Genomic DNA, 21,200 nt, shown 5'->3' with positions numbered 1-21,200 from the left:
CTGGGTGCAGGTCCGTAAAAAGTTTAATGACCTCAGGTAATTGGTCAAGGTGAATCATTTTCAAAGGCCCTACCCTACCAACTGAAACTAAACTCAGAAACTGCTTAACTCAACACATCCCCTCATTTACCTACCAACAATCTCTATCAATCACATCTTACATTCATAGCTTCACTTCACATCTCACACCTTGAACACTGTCAATTATTCAACCATGCTAACATATTACCCAAAGAGATTGCATCACAATCAAAAGACTTCCCTTTCTCTTGTCGGACAAGGTGCTGCATAAGGTGATGCAGAAGCACCTAACCGGCAGGGGACAATGAATGCACATCCTTAACCCCCTGTGATCATGTCTAATCCTTCTTTTCACATCCCATTGCCCCATCATCTCATAATCTTTTCAAATTTACATGCTTCAGATGGTATAAAATGTACTTCTTGCTTCCCAACCCTCCCCTCACTACAATGCACCTTGGGCTGAATTTTATTGCAAAGCTGCAGACCCTGGCGATGACAACAGAAGCAAGTGCTGCTTCCACTCGGGCATCCAGTGGCTGGCAAACTGCAATCACACGGTGGCCAGCCAATTAACTTAGGAGTGGCAAAGGGCCAGTCCAATTAAAGAGGCAGGAAATGAAGCACTAATGACAGCAGCGACTAACTCCACGGCAGGTGATGACACCATATCCAAAAAGGCTGCCAAGCCCTGCATTTACTGCTGCCTGGTTTGAAAGAGTGCTGCCCTGGCTGGTATGAAGCCCTCTTGCTGCCTGTCTAGCTTCAAGACCCTTCTTCCTGCCTAACAGCAGCCTGCATCAGGGCTGAACTGGAGCTTGCAGTGACCACGGCAGAGGAAGATGCCAGGTGGCCCCACAGTTTAGCGATTGCCTCCCTGCAGGTTCTCCTATAGGCTGCAAGGGCAAGACAGGTCATCCACTTCCCAAAGGATAGGAATAAGAAACTGGCCCATCTCACCAAGCAAGTCTGGATGGAAATTGCAGAGGATTGTGGGGGTCACCCTCCAAACTTTCATCTGAGGCTTACATGCGGGCAATGCAAGAGAATGCGCTTAGTAGGGAGGGAGTGACTGCAAATTCAGTGGCGAGGGGGTCAGAAAGCTGTATATCCCTCCAGAGGCATGGCTGCATCTCGGTGAGACACGCTGGTCTGTCATTGATGACACTGACAAGGTCTCTCAAGAGTGGTGGTATGGAGGAGGCACTCATGTGCCCCCATAATGGACCAATGGGCTGCCACCAGCATAGGCGTTATGCTCATCTTTGTGGAGAAATTAACATGTTCCTCATTGTGCTTGCAGGAGAAATGGACACACAATAATGAATGGGCCAAGACCAGTGGAAGGGTTCTAGGCTTGCATATCCTAATCCTGATAGAGGCGGTAGCTTTGGAACTGGCTGGGTCTCAGTATAGTCACACGATTGCTGATGGCAAAACAGGAGTGTCATCAGAGGAGAGTGACTAATGAGTGCAGGAGCACAAGGGTGCATCTGGCCCATACATGTCATAATGCTCATTTGTCCACTATTGGATATATGGAGTTTCATATCAGGCATAGTTGAAATGAGGAAACGGAAAACCTTTAACCCTTCAATGTTTGTATTCTCTTATGCAGGTCAAGGTCATCCCATTGGACGAGGAGCTCGAGAGACTGGGCACCATCCAACGAACTCTGGGGGAGAGAGAGAGAGAGAGAGAGAGGGGGAGAGAGAGAGGAGATAGAGAGAGAGAGACAAAGAGAAGGAATCCTCAAAGGGTGCAGTGCCACATCATTCCCCTGCACCCTCCACTTGTACAGATACTCTCACACCAGTAGGTATGCATTCACAATTAGATTCAGGGTTGCAAGCTGGTGAGTACATCACAGTCGCACCCAAGCAGCTGACAATGGCTTTGACAGCCGAGGCCACTGACAGTCAAAGGACAGTGGGAGGCAAGACCCATGCTGAGCCCTGGTTGATGACAACCCTCTGGAGCTGTCAACAACCTAGCACCTGCTGCAGCGAGAGGTGAGGGGAAATCTGATGAAGTTTCCAGAAGCTATGTGTACCCATGTGCAGATGATGGAGGAGTCTAACCTGGCCATGATTGCTGTCCCTCTCTAATGTGTGCACACTTGGCTTCCTCCATGGAGAGTGGCTCCAGCAGACCACTCAATGATGCTGGAAATGTATGCTGACCTGTATATCATTGCCTCATTCATAAGCTCCATGCAGCAGTCGCAAAGCGAGGTCAAGGTGGGGACAAGGCGGCTGGAGTCACCATCAGATGCTTCTCAGGTCAGCAGGGAGGTACAAGTGTGCCATGCAAAGGTGGGGGAAGTGGCTGCCTTCTGCTTGTTGGGGCTCTTCTCAGACCAATTCATCTGACAGTGGCTCCTCAGCCTCTCTGCCAGTGACACCTGTACCTCCAGTGGCTGTGGCAACAGAGGAGTGTCCTGCATTTGTGCAAGGAGCCCCTTAGCTTGCTGATGCCCTCCAGACCTCAGGCAGCCAGAGAACAACCACCAAGGTCATCCCAAACCACCAGCTACAGACACAGGGGAGCACCTGTAGGCACATGTGCATGTAGGAGCACACATAAGAGAGTTAAGAAGAGCGCACAGCTGCACTTGGGGGTTCACCAATGTTTAGGTTTTGTACAAGTGAAGGCTTGGGTGACAAGAGGGGATTTCATTTAAAACACTTACTACCCATCTGTAAACAGAAAGGTGTTTTTTTGATTTCCCCCTTTATAAGTGGTGGCGTATTTTCCCCCAACCCTTCAGTTTTGGAGTTATCCAATATTCTATTATTTTTTATAATTATTATTATAACCCCACAGCAAACTTGAGATAGGGTAAAATCAGAGGATTAGTTTATTTTACACACAGACTCAAAAACACAGGAAGTAGGTTTGCAACATCCCCCCTTTGTATTCAAAGAATAAAAGAGGGCTAAGGGAAAGAAAGGGATTCAGGGCCAAGACCACAGGCAAAAATAAGAATTACGGTTTCACATGAGTCCAGAGTCCAGAATCAAAAGTCCAATGGTGTGTTCCTTCAGAGAGGTTAGCAGGCTGAAGCTGTTGCAGACTGATCCGTTTTTCTAGAAAAGATGACTTCTATGATGGGAGAAGCATGTAGAGGTGAGTTAGGTGGTAATTGGTAGACTGAGACAGGCTGCTGGCCTGGAGTCCTGGTTCTCTTCTGAGGTTGAACAGCGACAGGCAATAAAACGAAAAAGTTGTATAATTAAAGCAATTCAAACAGCTCAAGTCTCAGTCATGTGACAGGGTGATTTCAGGTTGAGCTATTCAGCTAATGGGGCCCCTTATTAAAACCCATTGTATTTTGAGCAGGTAACTGTAGAACCATTAACACAGTGTTGGAGAAGAAGTCACAAATAGCTCTGCATTTGTCCATAGCTTGCTGGTGCAGACATCTTGTCTACTATCCTTTGTGATGGCTTGGCTGGAATGTTTATGCAATGCAAGGAGTGTTACATTCCAGGGGTTTGATGTGTTAGCCTTCGTCCATTTTTAAACTACTCAGAAACTTCCAGAACTATCATCTTGTGGTGAGCAGCAGCCATTTTATCAGTCCAGCCATTTGTCCATTTAAAAAATCAGAATTTAAACAAGATAATACTGAAAAGAAACAAATTTCTTTTAGACATTTTCTTCTTCTTCATGCCACCTTGGCAGGACACTGGCTTCTATGGTGCCACTCAATAAATGTTTGACTCACTGCTGTTTGTCATCCTTACAATACTTGCTGCTTTGTTAGATCTCATCTACAGCCTTGCTCTCTCAATGGGCTATTATTGTTTGACTTGTCTGGTCAGGGAATCAAGGGTTATGGGGAAAAGGCAGGAAAGTGGAGTTAACGATTATCAGATCAGCCATGATCTCATTGAATGGCGGAGCAGACTCAATGACCTGAATGGACTACTCCTGCTCCTACGTCTTATGGACAGCATTCATCCTCCTACAACTGCCACTCTAGTAGTGTCCTTTCTGTTGCTTGTTGGCCAGCCAGTCCAGACCGCTGCCGCCCATGTGGAGACGGTGCAGTCTGAAACAGGCCAGCTTGAGAGCTTTGCGCAAGGTCATCTGCTGCCCCCGTAACTGGATGTCAGCAACTTTCCACCAGCCATGCTGCAGCAATATGGTTGCACTGCATAGGAGCATGAGGGCAGGCACTTAGGGAATGCACAAGGGTGATTAGCTGACTTTTTTTATCAAACATTGGATGGTTTGATTTATAAATTTAGTTTGGAATACTTATCTTGTGGTGGCTTTTATTTTAGCTTTGGGGCCAGGAAGATACTGTGATAGTCAGTAACAGAGGGAAGGTAAGGGTGGGACTATTGATAAATTGGGAATTGGGGTTGCATTCACTGGCACTGAAGTTGAATGAGTCAATTGCAGCCAGAAAGGGGATACGCTGGTTCCAGTCTCTCTTCCTCCTCCTCAGCTGATCATTGCATATTTGGTGGCAAGAGTTATGCCCTCATCATGAAATGGGGCATGATGATATTGGGAGGGCTTCCCGACATCATCATGCAGTCTCACAATTTTTCGGTTGGCAGGCATGAGTGGAAATCGAAAGCACACACTGGCAACTAAAGGGACAATTAAGGCCATTAAACACCAATTCATTGTGATTTTGAGTGGCCCATGCGCTTTTATGCTTGGCGCACAGGCCAATCAGCCAGGCGGCCTTCACAGTTTTCAATAATTCCAGACCCAGGATGAGATAAAAGGCCCAGACGATTTTGGAGAGGTGAAGAGTTAAGAGTATTGAAGTGAGCTGGTAGTGTGTGAACTATATATTGTTTTTGGAATATTTTTGTTTATTTGGGTAATTCTAGGAGGATTAAATCTTTGTAGCAACTTTCTGCAGACAGGCCCCACCTTTGCTGAAACCTGTATAAGCATTAGGTTTGATTGTGTACTCAACTGGAGGGACCTCCTCAGAAGAGGAGGAGAGAGCAAGAAGGGAGAGCAGGCCAGTTGTCCGCAGACACCACCCTAGAGTATGCCCTCAGGACCGAAGGCACAGCCAGCAGGCTTTGCAAGGGAGAAGGGTCAGGAGAAGGCACCAATACACAGCTGGTACAGGCAGCAATCCAGCTACTCGGCCATGACAGAGGCTCTGAGCTGAAGAAGGCTCCGCCTCTCCAAAGAAACAGTCACCTCTATTTGTGACACGATCAGCCCCAAGATAGCCTCAAATTGTGTAGATGGCCCACTCAATGCCACTGGCTCTGAAGGTGACAGAAGCTCTGAACTTTTATGCCTCAGGACTGTTCCAAGGATCAGTGGTATATCTCTGCGGAGGGTTGCAATTCGCTGCGGACAGCTGCATCAAGTTGGTTACAGATGCACTGTTCGGAAGGCTGAATATCTTAATTCAGCTCAAGGCAGGCAAGGCCAGCCAGGCAGAGCAAGCCAGAGGTTTCGCTGTAATAAGAGGACCTCCAAGAATTCAGGGACCCATTGAACATCAAGGGGCAATGGTTGGATTCTCTCTTGTTGGAGATGGTCATTGTCTGACACTTGTGTGGCACGAATGTTACTTGCCACTTGTCAGCCCAAGCCTGGATATTGTCCAGGTCTTGCTGCATTTGGAGATGGACTGCTTCACTAACTGGAGTTGCAAATGGTGCTGAACATTGTGCAATCATCAGCGAACATCCCCACTTCTGACCTTATGATGGAAGGCAGGTCATTGATGAAGCAGCTGAAGATGGTTGGGCCTAGGACACTACCCTGATGAACTCCTGCAGTGATGTCCTGGAGCTGAGATGACTGACCTCCAACAACCACACTCATCTTCCTTTGTGGTAGGTATGATCCTAACCAGTGGAGAATTTTCCTCCTGATTCCCATTGACTTCAGTTTTGCTAGGGCTCCTTGATGCCACACTCAGTCAAATGTGGCCTTGATGTCATGGGCAGTCACTCTCACCTCACCTCGGGAGTTCAGCTCTTTTGTCCATGTTTGAACCAAGGCTGTAATAAGGTCAGGAGCTGAGTGGCCCTACTGGGACCCAAAGTGGGTGTTAGTGAGCAGGTTAAACCATAGAACAAACCATAGAACACTACAGCAGAGAAAACAGGTCATTCGGCCCTTCTAGTCTGTGCTAAAATATTATTCCGCTAGTCCCATTGACCTGCACCTAGTCCATAACCCTCCAGACCTCTCCCATCCATGTATCTATCTAATTTATTCTTAAAACTTAAGAGTGAGCCTGCCTGTACCACGTCAGATGGTAGCTCGTTCCACACTCTCACCACTCTCTGAGTGAAGAAGTTCCCCCTAATGTTCCCCCTAAACCTTTCCCCTTTCACCCTAAAGCCATGTCCTCTTGTGTTTATTTCTCCTAATCTAAGTGGAAAGAGCCTACTCGCATTTACTCTGTCTATACCCCTCACAATTTTGTAAACTTCTATCAAATCTCCCCTCATTCTTCTACGCTCCAAGGAATAAAGTCCTAACCTGTTTAATCTTTCCCTGTAACTCAACTCCTTAAGACCTGGCAACATCCTAGTAAATCTTCTCTGCACTCTCTCAATCTTACTAATATCCTTCCTGTAGTTAGGCGACCAGAACTGCACACAATATTCCAAAGTTGGCCTCACCAATGTCTTATACAACCTCACCATAACATCCCAACTCCTATACTCAATACTTTGATTTATGAAGGCCAGTATGCCAAAAGCTTTCTTTACAACCTTGTCTACCTGTGACGCCACTTTCAGGGAATGATGTATCTGAACTCCCAGATCCCTTTGTTCCTCCGCACTCCTCAGTGCCCTACCATTTACTGTGTATGTCCTATCTTGGTTTGACCTTCCAAAATGTAACACCTCACACTTTTTCGCATTAAATTCCATCTGCCATTTTCTGGCCCATTTTTCCAGTTGGTCCAGATCTCTCTGCAAGCTTTGAAAGCCTTCCTCGCTGTCCACAACGCCTCCAATCTTAGTGTCATCAGCAAACTTGCTGATCCAATTCACCACATTATCATCCAAATCATTGATATAGACAACAAACAACAATGGTCCCAGCACAGATCCCTGAGGCACACCACTAGTCACAGACATCCAGTCTGAGAAGCAATCATCCACTACCACTCTCTGTCTTCTCCCACACAGCCAATTTCGAATCCAGTTTACAACCTCTCCATGGATACCAAGTGTCTGAACCTTCTGAACTAACCTCCCATGTGGGACCTTGTCAAAGGCCTTACTAAAGTCCATGTAGACAACATCCACAGCCTTTCCTTCATCTACTTTCTTGGTAACCTCCTCGAAAAACTCTACAAGGTTCGTTAAACACGACCTACCACGCACAAAGCCATGCTGACTATCCTTAATCATTATTGTTATTGATAAGTAAGTGCCGCTTGATAGCACTTGACCACTTCCATTACTTTACTCATGATCGACAGTAGATTGATGGGGTAGTAATTGGCCAGGTTGGATTTGTCCTGTTTTTTGTGTACAGGACATACCTGGGCTATTTTCCACATAGCCGAGTAGATGCCAGTGTTTTACCTCTGCTGGAACAGCTTGGCTAGGGGCGCGGCAAATTCTGGAGCACAAGTCTTTAGTACTATTGCTAGAATATTGTCAGGGCCCATAGCCTTTGCAGTATCCAGCCTTCAGCCGTTTCTTAATGTCACATAGATTGAATCGAATTGGCTGAAGACTGGCATCTGTGATGCTGGGGACCTCTGGAGGAGGCCGAGATGGATCATCCACTCAGCACTTCTGACTCAAGATTGTAGCAAATGCTTCAGCCTTATCTTTGGCACTGATGTGCTGGTCTCCCTCATCATTGAGGATGGGAATATTTGTGGAGCCTCCTCCTCCATTAAGTTGTTTAATTGTCCACCGCCATTCACTACTAGGATGTGGTCGGACTGCAGACCTTAGATCTAATCCGTTGGGATCACTTAGCTGTCTATCACTTGCTGCATGTGCTGTTTGGCATGCAAGTAGTCCAGTGTTGTGGTTTCGCCAGGTTGACACCTCATTTTAGGTATGCCTGGTGATGCTCCTGGCATGCCCCCCTGCACTCTTCATTGAACCAGGGTTGATCCACTGGCTTTATGGTAATGGTACAGTGAGGGATATGCCAGGCCATGAGGTTACAGATTGTGTTCGAGTACAATTCTACTGTTGCTGATGACCCACAGTGCCTCATGGATGCCCAGTATTGAGTTGCTAGATCTGTTCGAAATCTATCCCATTTAGCACGGTGGTAGTGCCACACAACATGATGGAGGGTATCCTCAATGTGAAGGCGGAACTTCCGTCTCCACAAATACTGTGCAGTGGTCACTCCTAGCAATAATGTCATGGACAGATGCATCTGCGGCAGGCAGGTTGGTGAGGTGAGGTTGGTTCCCTCACCACCTGCCGCAGACCCAGCTAGCAGCCACGTCCTTTAGGACTCGGCCAGCTCGGTCAGTAGTCATGCTACCAAGCCACTCTTGGTGATGGAAATTGAAGTCCCCCACCCAGAGCACATTCTGTGCCCTTGCCACCCTCAGTGCTTCCTCCAAGTAGTGTTCAACATGGAGGAGCACTGATTCATCAGCTGAGGGAGGGCGGTATGTGGTAATTAACTGGAAGTTTCCTTGCCCATATTTGACCTGATGCCATAAGACTCTCTGAACGTGCAGACTGTATGTGGCCACAAGCATGAGATACTACAGGTTTGCGCCAGGTATCCTAGAAGCTGCCAAGATGCCCACATCCTATGTCACGCCCAGGTGTCAAGGCTCTTCATTGCACCAGCATGATTGGTAGTGGCTGGCCACTGGGGGGGCAAAGACTATTAGCTAAAAAGGTGGCTGTTGACACCGCTCAGACACTCAAGGATACCTGCTGAGGAGAGCTGAGAGGCAATCTCATTGAAACGTATAGAATTCTGAGAGTGGGATAGACTGAATGTCGGGGGGATGTTTCCCCTGGCTATAGGGTCTTGACCAAGGGGTCACAGTCTCAGGATATGGGCTAGGCCATTCAGGGCTGAGATGAGGAGAAATTTCTTTACTCAGAGGGTGGTGTTCCTTGGAATTCTCTACCACAGTTGACTGTGGAAGCCAAGTCACTGAATGTATTTAAGAAGGAAATAAATTTCTAGGCACTAAAGGCACCAAGGAGTATGGGGAGAGAGCGGGAGTATGGTGTTGAGATAGAGGATCAGCCATGATCATGCTAAATGGCGGAGCAGGCTCGAAGGGCTGAATAACCTACTCCTGCTCCTATTTTCTATGTTTCTATCATGGGTCAGGCTCAGCAACGTCCTGGTCTCCAGCCATCCTCCGAATGGCGGAGCCCTGGGGGTTCTCTGCCCCCGCCAGCTCCTCAAGTGAGTGTGACATGCCTTCCACAGTGTGCACTACTGGAACGCTCATGCCCACCGACATGCCTGTATCTGCGCTGGTGCATGGTACAGAGGGAGGATGTGACATGGGTGCATCTGGCTGCAGGTCATCCTCTGGTGTCAATGGGGGGTCCTTCTGTGGTCCAGAGGATGTTCCATCTGAGGAAGGGAAATCATATGTAAATCTTGAGCAGCATTAAGAACTCAGAGTGCATGCATTTCTGGTAGCTTCTCAGAATGGGCATCTAGTTGACCGAAGATTTCTGAATGGAAGAGCAACGGGGATTAGTGGATTGCACCTGTCAGTCTCGCAACCGTTGCCCTACATCTCTCATGCCCTCCCCAATATCTTCCTTGACCGCTGGACTCTTACCCTCCTCTGAAACTCTTGCATCTCCGCAAACAGTGGACCAGGATCCAGGTTCACAAGCCATCTCAAGGATCTGCTCCTCCGCCTGACTTAGTAACAACAAATTAGGGACGCCACCACCCGTTTGACCTCGCTCCTGTGCATTGTGACTCCTTTTCTACTGTAAGGACAATACTGCTTTCATTAGTTCCCCCCTCTACATGCCAGAAAGTACCAGGCATGCTCTAAGGCTGCAGTTGTGCTATAGCAGGTGGCATATTTCAGCAGGTGTTTCCTTAATGAAGTAGAGATGTTTGACACGCTGTTCCTTGTTGAGGTTGAACATACCAGCTTCCCCCCACCCCGCCAAAGATGCAGGTTCAGGTGCCCATCACATTGCAGCACTTCACCCTTACATACATGCCAGCCATCTTGTCTACTCACATGCAATCTTTATCGGCACAGGAAGATGTTCCAACTTAAGTCTATACTTTTATCCAATACTGACCTTTCCTTTAACCATTACACGAACATACGTTGGCTGAATGTCGATATCAAGTAGAGATGTGTCCATATGCCTGGGAGTTAATTTTAAAAACTAGATCAGCATTTGCACTAACATATTGAATCCCACTGTTGTAACATTGTCCACAGAAGAGGATTCCCCTGGTGGCTATCTTGTTGAGTGCTGTGCACTATATTAGTTTTGGAAGGAATAAAGATAAATACTTTCCATGCACAAGTAAAACAGAACACTTTCTAGAGGAGAGCACTAACCTCTTAATATTTGTATCATTGTTCTTCCAAAGTTCAGTGAATAACTTTGTGATATACTTTAATTACACCTGTGACCCAATGATCCAAGCATGCTGTCAAAGCGTGTGACACATTAACCTTGTCTTATTTATAACTTCTAGAATTTTTCTTAGTACACTGTATAGACAATGAGCTGAGCTGAGCTAAGCAGAGTGCATTGCCATCAACATATGTAAACCCTGAATTTGCATTGGTGTGCTTTTAGTTGTGATACATTTCTTGCACATGTAACTAAGTAAAATAGTGAGTGTGAGAAATTGAAAATTACCCTCCAAATAATCTATGACTCGCTTAAGGCATCTATACATGTTTATTTGGCAAATGTTACAGATGCACCTGTGGAAACCGACAATAACCCTAAAGTATAGATGTTAAAGGACAGTGGCAGGATAGTGCCTATGGTGCATTTAGGTGTAGCTCATATTTTCAGCATGTGAAACAAGTCAGTGATCACTTTCTTTGCCCTTCATTCAATTGCAGGTAGATATACCTGTACCTATAAATTTTGGTATGGTACTATTAAGTAGGTACCAGTGCAGCCTCATCAGTCTGGCATTCCTTGGTTTGCCCTCCACTTCTTCCTCTAATAGCAAAAGTAATGGGAAAATTGACCATTGAGCACTCAACCCTGTCTGAAAATATGGGAATAAGTAAAATGGCAGCCTTCAGCAAATGACATAAAAAGCAGATGACAACAGAATTGCCAAAAAATATAAAAAGCAATGAAAATGATAAAAGAATAGGCATTTACTACAATGGCAAATATTGATATCTAGCCCTGACCAGGGTGCCTAGCAACCCTAAATGCTAGTTTTATATGGGTGTGAATGTGATATGATTCACTGCAAATATGGTGAAAATGATGGCAAGAAGGCACATGACCTTGTGTTGTCATTTCCACCTTTTTGCAGTGCAAATAGACTAGGTGCTAAACAGGTGGTGATCCAAAATGATGGATACCTACCCCATTCTGTACTTCCACCACCTGGTTAACACTCAAACTTCAGGTAACTGGTATTAGAAAATATCAACTTGCACCTCAAAACTGTACATTCTGAAATACCACAAATTTCATTTTCAGGTGATTAGATTCTGACATTGCTTATTCAATTGCTGTATTGTGTTTCAAAGCTAACCTGTAAACAGCAAGATCTAAGATGAATTGATAATTTTCTTCATCATCGGTCAATGTGAAATCAATCCTGTAAAGGAAAGTAGAAGTTCACCCTTCAGTTTCTTAGCTTATTTCTTTTTCAACCATGTTACATAGCAATACTTTAGCAATGAGACAGACTGCAGTTTACTCCAACAATTTATAATTCTAATTATCACAATGGCCCAGATTTTGCAGAAAAAATAACGGTGAAGCTATCAGTACCACTATTTGAAGAGTAAATTAAACATCAACTTCCAGTCATCATACATGTGCAGTTAAACGCAGAATGAAGTAATCACTATCTGAGTTGCCCTGCTCCTCCAGAAGTTTCAATATCTCACCAAGACATTTGATATCGAAACACATGGAAAACTGTGTTGTTGCATTATTTATGTGATATACACTAAACTTGCCAGATAAAGTTAGGGATTGTCCATTCCAGTGTAAGTAATTTTTTTAACAATGTGGAAAATCTAAATTATGGCCAAATAACCTCTCTGGCACTGAAAATTATATGTTATAAGTGTGGAGTTGCATGCCTTCAGATTTCACTTGTTAGATTTTTTTTTAAATTAAAAATTAAATAATTTAACAAAAACCTATTCTTCTTCTCTCTCCCTCTTAACCCCATCTCTTTCCCTCTATTTATTACACTTTTTGTACATGATTTGATACTGAAATAACTATTTTAGCTTACACAACCACATTGAGACTCAGCAAGGATTCTTCAAACTGACTGATTAAGGAGATACATGATTGCTTGTCCTGTTCACAGAAGTCCCAGGCCCCAAAAGTCCCAGGGAAGAAAAGTTTGTCGGCAAGATTAAGCATAATACAAAGCAAGCGCCACACATCCACTGCTAACCACAAAATCCAGGCCAATGAATGCATGCATTCATTGGCCTGGATTTTTAATTATATTAGTTTGATTAAATTATGTTAAGACACATAGAAAGATAATTACAGAAAAGTATTTTCTTAAATAAAAGATTTGAAGCTGAAAATGTTCTGTGTAATTTAGTTAAGTTCATATCCTGAAGCGATTTTCTTTGCACCCTGGACACAAAATTTTATCGTGCCCAAATGTAAAACAATTTGCTTTGCAGAGTGTTCCCCCTACACCAAGCACTAATTGGCCCCACTGATAACTAGCAGAAAGAGGTTCCACAAGTGCAAAGGCTATCAGGAACAGAGTAGTAGATTTAAATAGCAGTCAAGCTATGGAAGCAACAGCAGCCATCACAAACTAACCAGCAGATTTAAACAACCAACAAGAGTATTCATATTTTGGTGTTAGTTAATAGTAAATAACCTTAAAACTAAAGAAGAACTACAAATAAATATTGACAAAGGCGGAAGGGAGCATAGGAGTCAGATAGCGAGGTGAAAAAACACCTAAAGTGGTACCACACAGGGGAAGGAGTTGATTCGTGAGCAGTCAGAGTATTTTCTTTTTGTCCAGATCAGGAAAAGTCTCAAATTTTATTTCTGGAAAGTTTAGATAGTAGTCTAATAAATAGAGGCTTGACAGAATACTACAGTCCCATCAAGTTTACTTTGTTCCATTTGAGAACTCTAGGGCACTTCTCATGTCCTGAACAATCGCATGTGCAGGAAGTGATATCAGCTGGAGGAGCTCGAGCTCTGAGTTTTGGAGCTTGGGCAACAGTTGACATCACTGCAGTGCATTTGAGAGACTGAGAGCTACATGGTGGCATATTTCAGAACATGACCACCCTGCAGCTTAAGATTGTGAGGCTGAGAGGGAATGGGTGACCTCCAGACAGACAAGGAGGACCATGAGTTAACACGGATTCAGCCCCATGGGCTGAATTTTACCAGCTCTCTAGGGACAAGTGGGCAGGCGGTCCGCAAAATGGTGAGGAATGGCAAGGAAGGGGGAGAGCGGAGGGCCAGTCACCTTTCAAACGGTATGGAGCTTTCTCAGCAGCGGGCATCGTGGAGGACAGCCTTCCCACTCAGAGACCAATTAAGGGCCACTTCCCACCGCAATTGGCATTTTACCAGTGGCTGGTGGGCCCTCGCCACATGGAAAGAATGCTAAGTAAAACCTGGCAGCCTCCCTGTTGATCAGGCACTTTGTGGCCCACGGGCCAAGGGCTGCATCCACAGAAACCCCACTGTCCTCATCAAACCCCCGACTGGGGCCTGCCAGGTTGGCCCCAACAGCCCCCAACCACACTTATCTTGTGGAAGGTCAGCCACCATTTTTGACAGTTGTGGCCACCGCTCCCAGTGGTGCTACTAAGGCTGAAGAGCTGTCAGCTCTCTGACTGTCTGGCTTGGGGGTGGGGGGCTTCCATCTTTTAAAGGGATGGGAGCCCTAGTGCCAGGCAAGTTGATTGTCTGAGCGTCAAAAAGTGCAGCTGGGGCTGTCTTGGCTTTCTGGCCTGTTATCAGGCCCCCATTCTGCCGACAAAATTCAGCCACATGTCTCCATTTATCCAGGCGGTAGTAGTGAAATGTTAACAAGTTAATAGGGATCCAGGAGTGGGGAAAAAATAAAGTTAGGGGCATGAGATACTGACCTGACGTGGGCAGGCAGATGAGTATGTTGCATCTATTTTAATTGGACAGGTTAAATCATTATACGTCAATAATTCAGTTAAACCGGACTCCATAGGCTTTGTCATTTTCAGAGAGTGTAATAAAGGATTCTCTAAGGGCTTAAGGTGTGGAAATACTTGGCCAGGGGTTTGGGGCCTTCCCGCAAATGAACCCTCACTGAAAAGCTGGTTGGCGCAGGACCACACGTGATGGCCAGGGACATAGCCATCGGTGGTGGTCACATGAAGATTACACTTCTAACCAGGGCATAACAGGTAATGCAACTGCTGCATTTTGATACCACTGCTCAGGCATTAGCATGTGTCAAGTCTTGCTTATACTGCATAAAATTAACCACAATCACCAATACAGATATCACATTGTATAATTTTGGAACTTAGGAAAAGATTAATTGAATCAGATCCCAAACTCTTATAGTACATAACAAACCCCTAAACAGAAGGAGCAGTTCTGGATTTAGTTTTAGGGAATGAAACTGGGCAGTTGGAAGGGGTATTGTTGGGAAAACATTTTGGTACTAGTGATCATAGTTCAGTTAGATTTAATGTAGTTATGGAAAAGGGCAAAGATAGACCAGGAGTAGAAGTTCTCAACTGGGGAAAAATCAATTTTACTAAGATGTGTTTAGCACAAGTGGACTAGAAACGGTTACTTGAAGGTCGATTAATAGCTGAGCCATGAGAGGCATTCAAGGAGGAAATAGTGTGAGTTCAGAACATATATGTTCCAACAAAGAAAAAGCATCTTTTGCCAATAATTTTAAAACTACAACCTCTGGTTATTGGCCTTGCCAGACCTCTGGTTATTGAAGCCTTGCCAGAGGGAACAGTTTTTCTCTATCAACTCTACTGAAATCTACCATCTTAAAAACCTCTATGAGGTTCACCTCTTAACCTTCTCTATTCAAGGTGAAAGGTCCTAACTTTTCCAACCTCTCCTCATAATTTACGTCCTTCATCCCTGGCAACATCCCGATGAAACTCCTCTGTACCCTTCCTGTGCCCAAATTTGTCCACAATATTCCAGCTGAAGCCTAACCAGTGATTTATAAACAAAAACAAAAAATGCTGGATAAACTCAGCAGGTCTGACAGCATCTATGGAGAGAAAGACAGAGTTAACGTTTCGAGTCCATGTGACTCTTCTTCAGGCCAGTGATTTATAAAGTTTAGATTCTATTTCTCTATAACGCCAAATAACCTACATGCTTTTTGTAACCACTTTATCAACTTACTCTGCCACCTTTAAGGATTTGTGTATATGGACACCAAGATCTCTCAAAATTGTGGCTTTCATAGTAGGTCTTTCCATATTAGTCCTCCAAAAGTGCATTATTTCATACATCTCTGCACTGAATGCTCTTCCCATTTCACTATCCTGTGTCATTCTGAAACCTATATCCTCATCACTAACTACTACTTTGCTAAGTTTCATATCATCTGCCAGCTTTATAATGCTGTTCCCTACACCCGAGTCTATGTTGATTAAAAATTTGCAGTAGCAATGGGCCCAAAACTGACACTTGGAAAACACACTACAAACCACAACCCAGTCGGAAAAACATTCATCTACCACCACCCTTTGTTTCCTGTCATAGCAACAATTCCTTATCCATACTTCCATCTTCCATTATCTTAATAAGCCTCCTTTGTGGCAAATTATTGAATGCCTTCCAAAAACCCACAAATATAACATCTACTGCAATAACATGATCAGCTTTCTCTGTTAGCTCATCAAAGAATTCACTCAGGTTAGTCAGGCATGAATTGCCTTTAACAATTCTATGCTGGCTCTGCTGATTAACCCATGTCTTTTCAAATTATTTTATCCACGATAATGGTTTCTGATAACTTTGCCGCCACTGATGTTTGGCTTGCTGACCTGTAGCTTCCTGGTTTATCTCTCTCCCTTTCTATCTGACGATGTCTAATATGTTGATAATAAAAGAATAATGAACAACAAAATCAGTCTCAACTCCCTCTTCATTTGGGTGATGTTATGACGTGGCAGATGATGTGTGCCAGGTGGGTCAAATCCACGAGGGAAACTTGATCATGCAGTCACAACTGTTTTGCAATTTGTATTTTATTTCGAGATGTATGCCTTGAATTCAGAAGTAATGAGACTACCACGACTTGAGGTTTTTAGAAAACTAAATTAAACATTTATTAACAAAAGAAAAGATTTCAAGCGCATACATAGGTCTCCAAATTACTACTATAATAATTCCTAAAAACCCTAATTAATTTGGCTCCCAGTTACACTTCCATTAAGGCAAGAGTAAAAACAAATACATTTAAACAGACCCAAGCAAAGCAACACGATACCCTGACCAATGATACTCAAAGTGAGTTTTCTCAACTTCAGTTCCTGTAGACAGCAACTTGATGCACAGAGGCTGGAGGCTTTTCACACTTGTGTTAGATCTTAGAATGCCTTATCCTCTTACACATAGCCTCATCTCCTTTATACATGTTTCTCCCTTTTCAATGCAAATTCAATCATTCCTATATGCCTTTGGAACTTTACTCCTCTCATAATACAAATCTTTTCATAATACTAATTTTATCTGTAACCTTTGGAAAAAATAAACACACTACTTGGCTTGGCTTCTTCTGGCTAGTTGTAACATCTTACCATTTCTTTGAAATTCAAACTAACCTAATTTACCTAAAAGCACAAATGTTCCTTACACCTCATATTCTAAAACTTCAGCTACGTTTACGTATTTAGCATTTCAAACCTAGCTACTTTTTGATAACTCAAAAGCCTCCAGTCCAGCTGTCTCCAGTTCAATTAAATCCCACACACACACAGACTATCCAAACCCCACTATTAACCTACCTTTTACAATAAATCACAATAATATTATGAAAATTATTATGGGCTGCATCTTCTGGTTGGCGAGTGGGGGGCGGGGCCCACTCGCCGATGCGTAAAATGACACAGGGTGACATCGGGCGTGCGTCCTGATGTCACCCCGCGTCATTTAGATTTCGGCTGTGTGCCCGCTGAACTGTCAACGGCCACTTAAGGCCTTTAAAAAAGTAATTAGGCCAATTAATGGACCTTCCCATCCAACTTTAAGGTTGGCGGGCAGGTGAAGAGCCCAGGCGGCCTTCAGAAAAAACATGAAACCTCATCCACAGGTGGGATTAGGTTTCATTAGGATTTAAAATGTTTATAAAATGTTGAAATAAAAGAAATTGACATGTCCCAGCTCATGTGACAGTGCCACATGAGGGGACATGTCAGGAATTTTTTTTGCACACTTCAAAAAAATTTTATAACTTCCACCGATCTCCCTGAGGCGGCACTTTTCCTCACGGAGATCTGTGCGCTCTTTCGCGCGCATGCGCAAAAGAGTGTACTCCTGGCTCAGGGAATCCCCTCCTGCCCTCACAGGGAGTGCACAGCACTTCCAAGCGGACATCATGCTGGACAGGCTTTAACTGGCCCACCCACATAAAATGGCAGCTACATAATGCTACACTTTACTATTGGTATTCTAATCTGTTCACAAAGTTTCCTGTCCTCTTCTATCTGTTTCCCTGGAGGCCATGATCTTGCTGCATCCAAATGGTCTCAACTTCCTCCTATTACTCAATAGCTTCTCTTTAAATCTGAATTACGTCCTATTTCACAATCAGAAATACGCTCCCTCCTTTACAGTCAACTTTAAATAGTTATTCTGCAAGACCAAGTCAGAACTTCAATTAAAGCCAAATATTGCAAGAAGACTGCAATCCCTAGTTGTGAACAGCCTAACACACAGTTATCAATGCTAGCTTCCAAGGTCTGGCTATAATGTAGGATTTTGCAGAATATGAATCAAGACACAGTTTGCTCATGGGTTTGCTGGGAGATTTGAACTCTATACATTCGATAGGAGCTGCATCTTTCACATTGAATCAAAGAACAATCACACAGAAGAGGCCATTCGCTCCATCAAGTCTGTATTTGTTTTACGAAATGCAATCTAGTTATCCCCACTCTTTCCCCATATCCCTGAAATTATTTATCCTTCAAGTTCTTATCCAGCCTTTTGAAGGCAATTATTAAATAGGTATCTACCGACATTTTAGGCATTTCATTCCAAATCTTAATTACTCATCATGTAACAATATATTTCTTCATGTCACCTCTAGTTCTTTGACCAATCACCCCAAATCATGCCATCTGGTTACTGACTTTTTAACCTTTGAAAACCGTTATCTATTTACTCTACCTAAACCCTTCATGAATTTAACCACCTCTAACAAATGTTTTAGCCTTCTTTGTTCCAAGGAGAACAACCTCAGCTTATTCACTTCATCCACATAACAGTAATCCCTCATCCCTGGAACCATTCTAGTAAATCTCTATTGCACTTTCTTCAAAGCCTTCCTAAAGTGTGTTGCCCAGAACTGGCATAATACTTCAGTTGAGGCCAAACTGGTGTTTTTTAAATTTAGCTTAACTTCCTGGATTTTATACTCCATGCCTTTATTTATAAAGCCTAAAATCCCATATGCTTAATTAACTTCTCAGTACCCCTTTTCTCATACAGTATAAATTGTTGCTCCCTTTGAAATTTGGTATTCTTGCATCTGTCCCGATGAGTGCAAGATAAAAAGCTTCGACAGCATGTCTCTTTTTTCAGCAAGTTAATGAACTTCTTTGTTAATCTGTCCTGGCACCTTCAAAAATCTTTGAATGGACTCCACCAGGTCTCTCTCCCATCACGATCCCCTTAAAATTGTACCATTTAGCATATATTGTCTCCCCTCATTTTTCCTACCAAAATGTATTACCTTACACTTTTATGTTGAATCTCATTTTCATGTGTCTGTTCATTCAACCAGCCTGTCTATCTCCTCTTGAAAGCTATTACTACCTTCCTCAGTGTTTCCTGTACTTCCAAATTTTGTGTTACCTGCAAATTACAAAATTGTGCCCACAAGTCCAAGTGATTAATATATATCAGACCAGCAGGCCTAATACTGAACCTTGAAGAACTTCACTGTATAACTCCCTCAAGTCTGAAAAACAGACATCACCACAACCCTATTTTCTGTCTCTCAGCCAATTTTGTAGCTATGCTGCTACTGTCCCTTTTATCCCATTAGCTTCAATTTTGCTGACAGTGTCTTTTGCATGCACCATCATATTATGAAGAACTGCTAACAACTGCTTGATCCAAAAATTCTATCGATTATTAAGGTTTATGTAAAAAAAACCTCGCTTTTTTAAATCTGGAACCTATTCAATACTTTCCTTGCACAAACTAAAGGGGAGGAATTTGTTCTTGTCCATGGCGCTGCCTACTTCAGGGAATCAATGCAAGTCTGCATAGTGTTGCAAACAAATGAATTGCTCCCTTAGGGTTCAAGCTAGTTTACCAGTGGGTTGATAGCTAATCTGAATTACAGCAGCAGTTAAGTATAGTACAACTAAAGGATGAATTTTTAACATACGAATAGTGTTAAAATTACTTTCAATTATGTCAAATATAAAAACTCTATTTTGACAGGAGAATAATTATGTCACATACTTAGGCTCATTAACATTCAGTACACGTCCCTCAGAGGTGATCAATGTTCGCCGTGGTTTTTGTTTATTCCAATTTCTGAAAAGAAATGGACAAATTCAATACAAGTGTTTGTATCTGATTAAACAACCAGTTGTTCCAAATATATGTTAAAAATCCCAGAACATTGATTTTATCTACTGGTTCCTTTTCTTCTCTCTGGCAAGTGATGAATCATATGAACTATTTCACAGACACCAACAGCACCTCAAAACTCACCAAAATACCAATTCTCTTCTAGCAAGCATACCCAGCATGTGTGGTGAACTATTTAACCAATTCTATCAAAATCCAACATTTACAAACAGGCTCTTCCTAGTAGACAATGACCAGACAGGAATTAGTAACGTGGACCCTGACTGATCTTTTATCTAAAAACAAACATGAGACCAATAATAGCGTCTCCATTGTCAGTTGCTAATGCAACACTGATCAGAGTTTGCAACATGGGAAATCACAGGTCTGAGGAGCTCACTATATCATGTGATACACTTGCTTACTGAACCATCAGGGAATGCCCAAGCGTGTATTCTCAAAGTCAGTTCCTACAGCGCACAGTGAAAATTCAAATGATTTAAAATGCAATATTAAGTAAGATAAATGGACAAATGAATTTATAGAGTCTGCTTTATCAATGTTCAATATCTGAAGTTACTATGTTTACCACAAAGAGTTTCTAAGTGTTATAACAACAGACACCCTTTCAGTATTAAACTATTCATGTAACATCCATACAATAGCATTAAAAAGCCACCACAATGCAGTATTGTTTAATGACTGGCTGCCTATTTCTAAAAATATTTTGTGCAATTTGATCAATCTTTGGAGAAGGCTGAATTCATTTGATTCTGAGAGGGAAATAAGTCATCTTAAGCAGGCATAAAGATACAGAAAAATACCTAGGAAAGGCAATGACTGAAACTTCCCCCCAAAAACATGTTAAGTGAAGTTTGTTGAAAAGTGTTCCACAAGTACAAATGCAATGAGGTAAAAGATACAGTACAAAAAGATACAAATACACATTTCAGTTACAAATGTATTTTTGAATAAGTAGAAGTTTTCTTTGACTTTAAAATAAGCCAGGAAAACATGTGTAAGTTAACAGCCCCACTACCAATAAAGAGATCCAGCATGTTCTTTTAGGGAGTGTTCACGAAAATAAAATATGTTTCAAGAAGCATAGCTAGGATGGCACAAGTGGTGCTGCTTGAGATCTCAGTACCAGTGGGTTATGAAGGAAAGAAGTAAAAATGAAAATTGGACAGAGTTTTCAGTCCTAGTCTGCAACCAGTTATTCTTGTCAGAAGCGTGTGT

At 43.1% G+C, this 21,200-nt stretch overlaps 1 protein-coding gene across 9 annotated transcripts in view; it reads right to left on the bottom strand.

The window, feature by feature from the left end:
• The window catches only part of dnaaf11 (dynein axonemal assembly factor 11), an 87,524-nt gene that overhangs the window by 38,671 nt on the left and 27,653 nt on the right, over nucleotides 1-21,200 (bottom strand). For 6 of the 9 annotated variants that reach the window (XM_078540579.1, XM_078540583.1, XM_078540580.1 and 3 more), the window contains 3 exons: nucleotides 19,851-19,925; nucleotides 11,710-11,775; nucleotides 10,266-10,335 (listed from right to left, as the gene is read on the bottom strand). In XM_078540579.1, the coding sequence (XP_078396705.1) occupies nucleotides 10,266-10,335; nucleotides 11,710-11,775; nucleotides 19,851-19,925 (211 nt within the window). Of the gene's footprint in view, nucleotides 1-2,276; nucleotides 3,127-10,265; nucleotides 10,336-11,709; nucleotides 11,776-19,850; nucleotides 19,926-21,200 lie in introns of those variants that run through there. The other 3 variants (XM_078540582.1, XM_078540588.1, XM_078540586.1) reach the window with 2 other exon arrangements.

Source organism: Cetorhinus maximus, chromosome 4 (assembly GCF_964194155.1).
Source record: "Cetorhinus maximus chromosome 4, sCetMax3.hap1.1, whole genome shotgun sequence".
Classification (NCBI taxonomy): Eukaryota; Metazoa; Chordata; class Chondrichthyes; order Lamniformes; family Cetorhinidae; genus Cetorhinus; species Cetorhinus maximus.
Note: the sequence above shows the minus strand (reverse complement) of the source record. Positions and strands in the feature narration are given on the sequence as shown.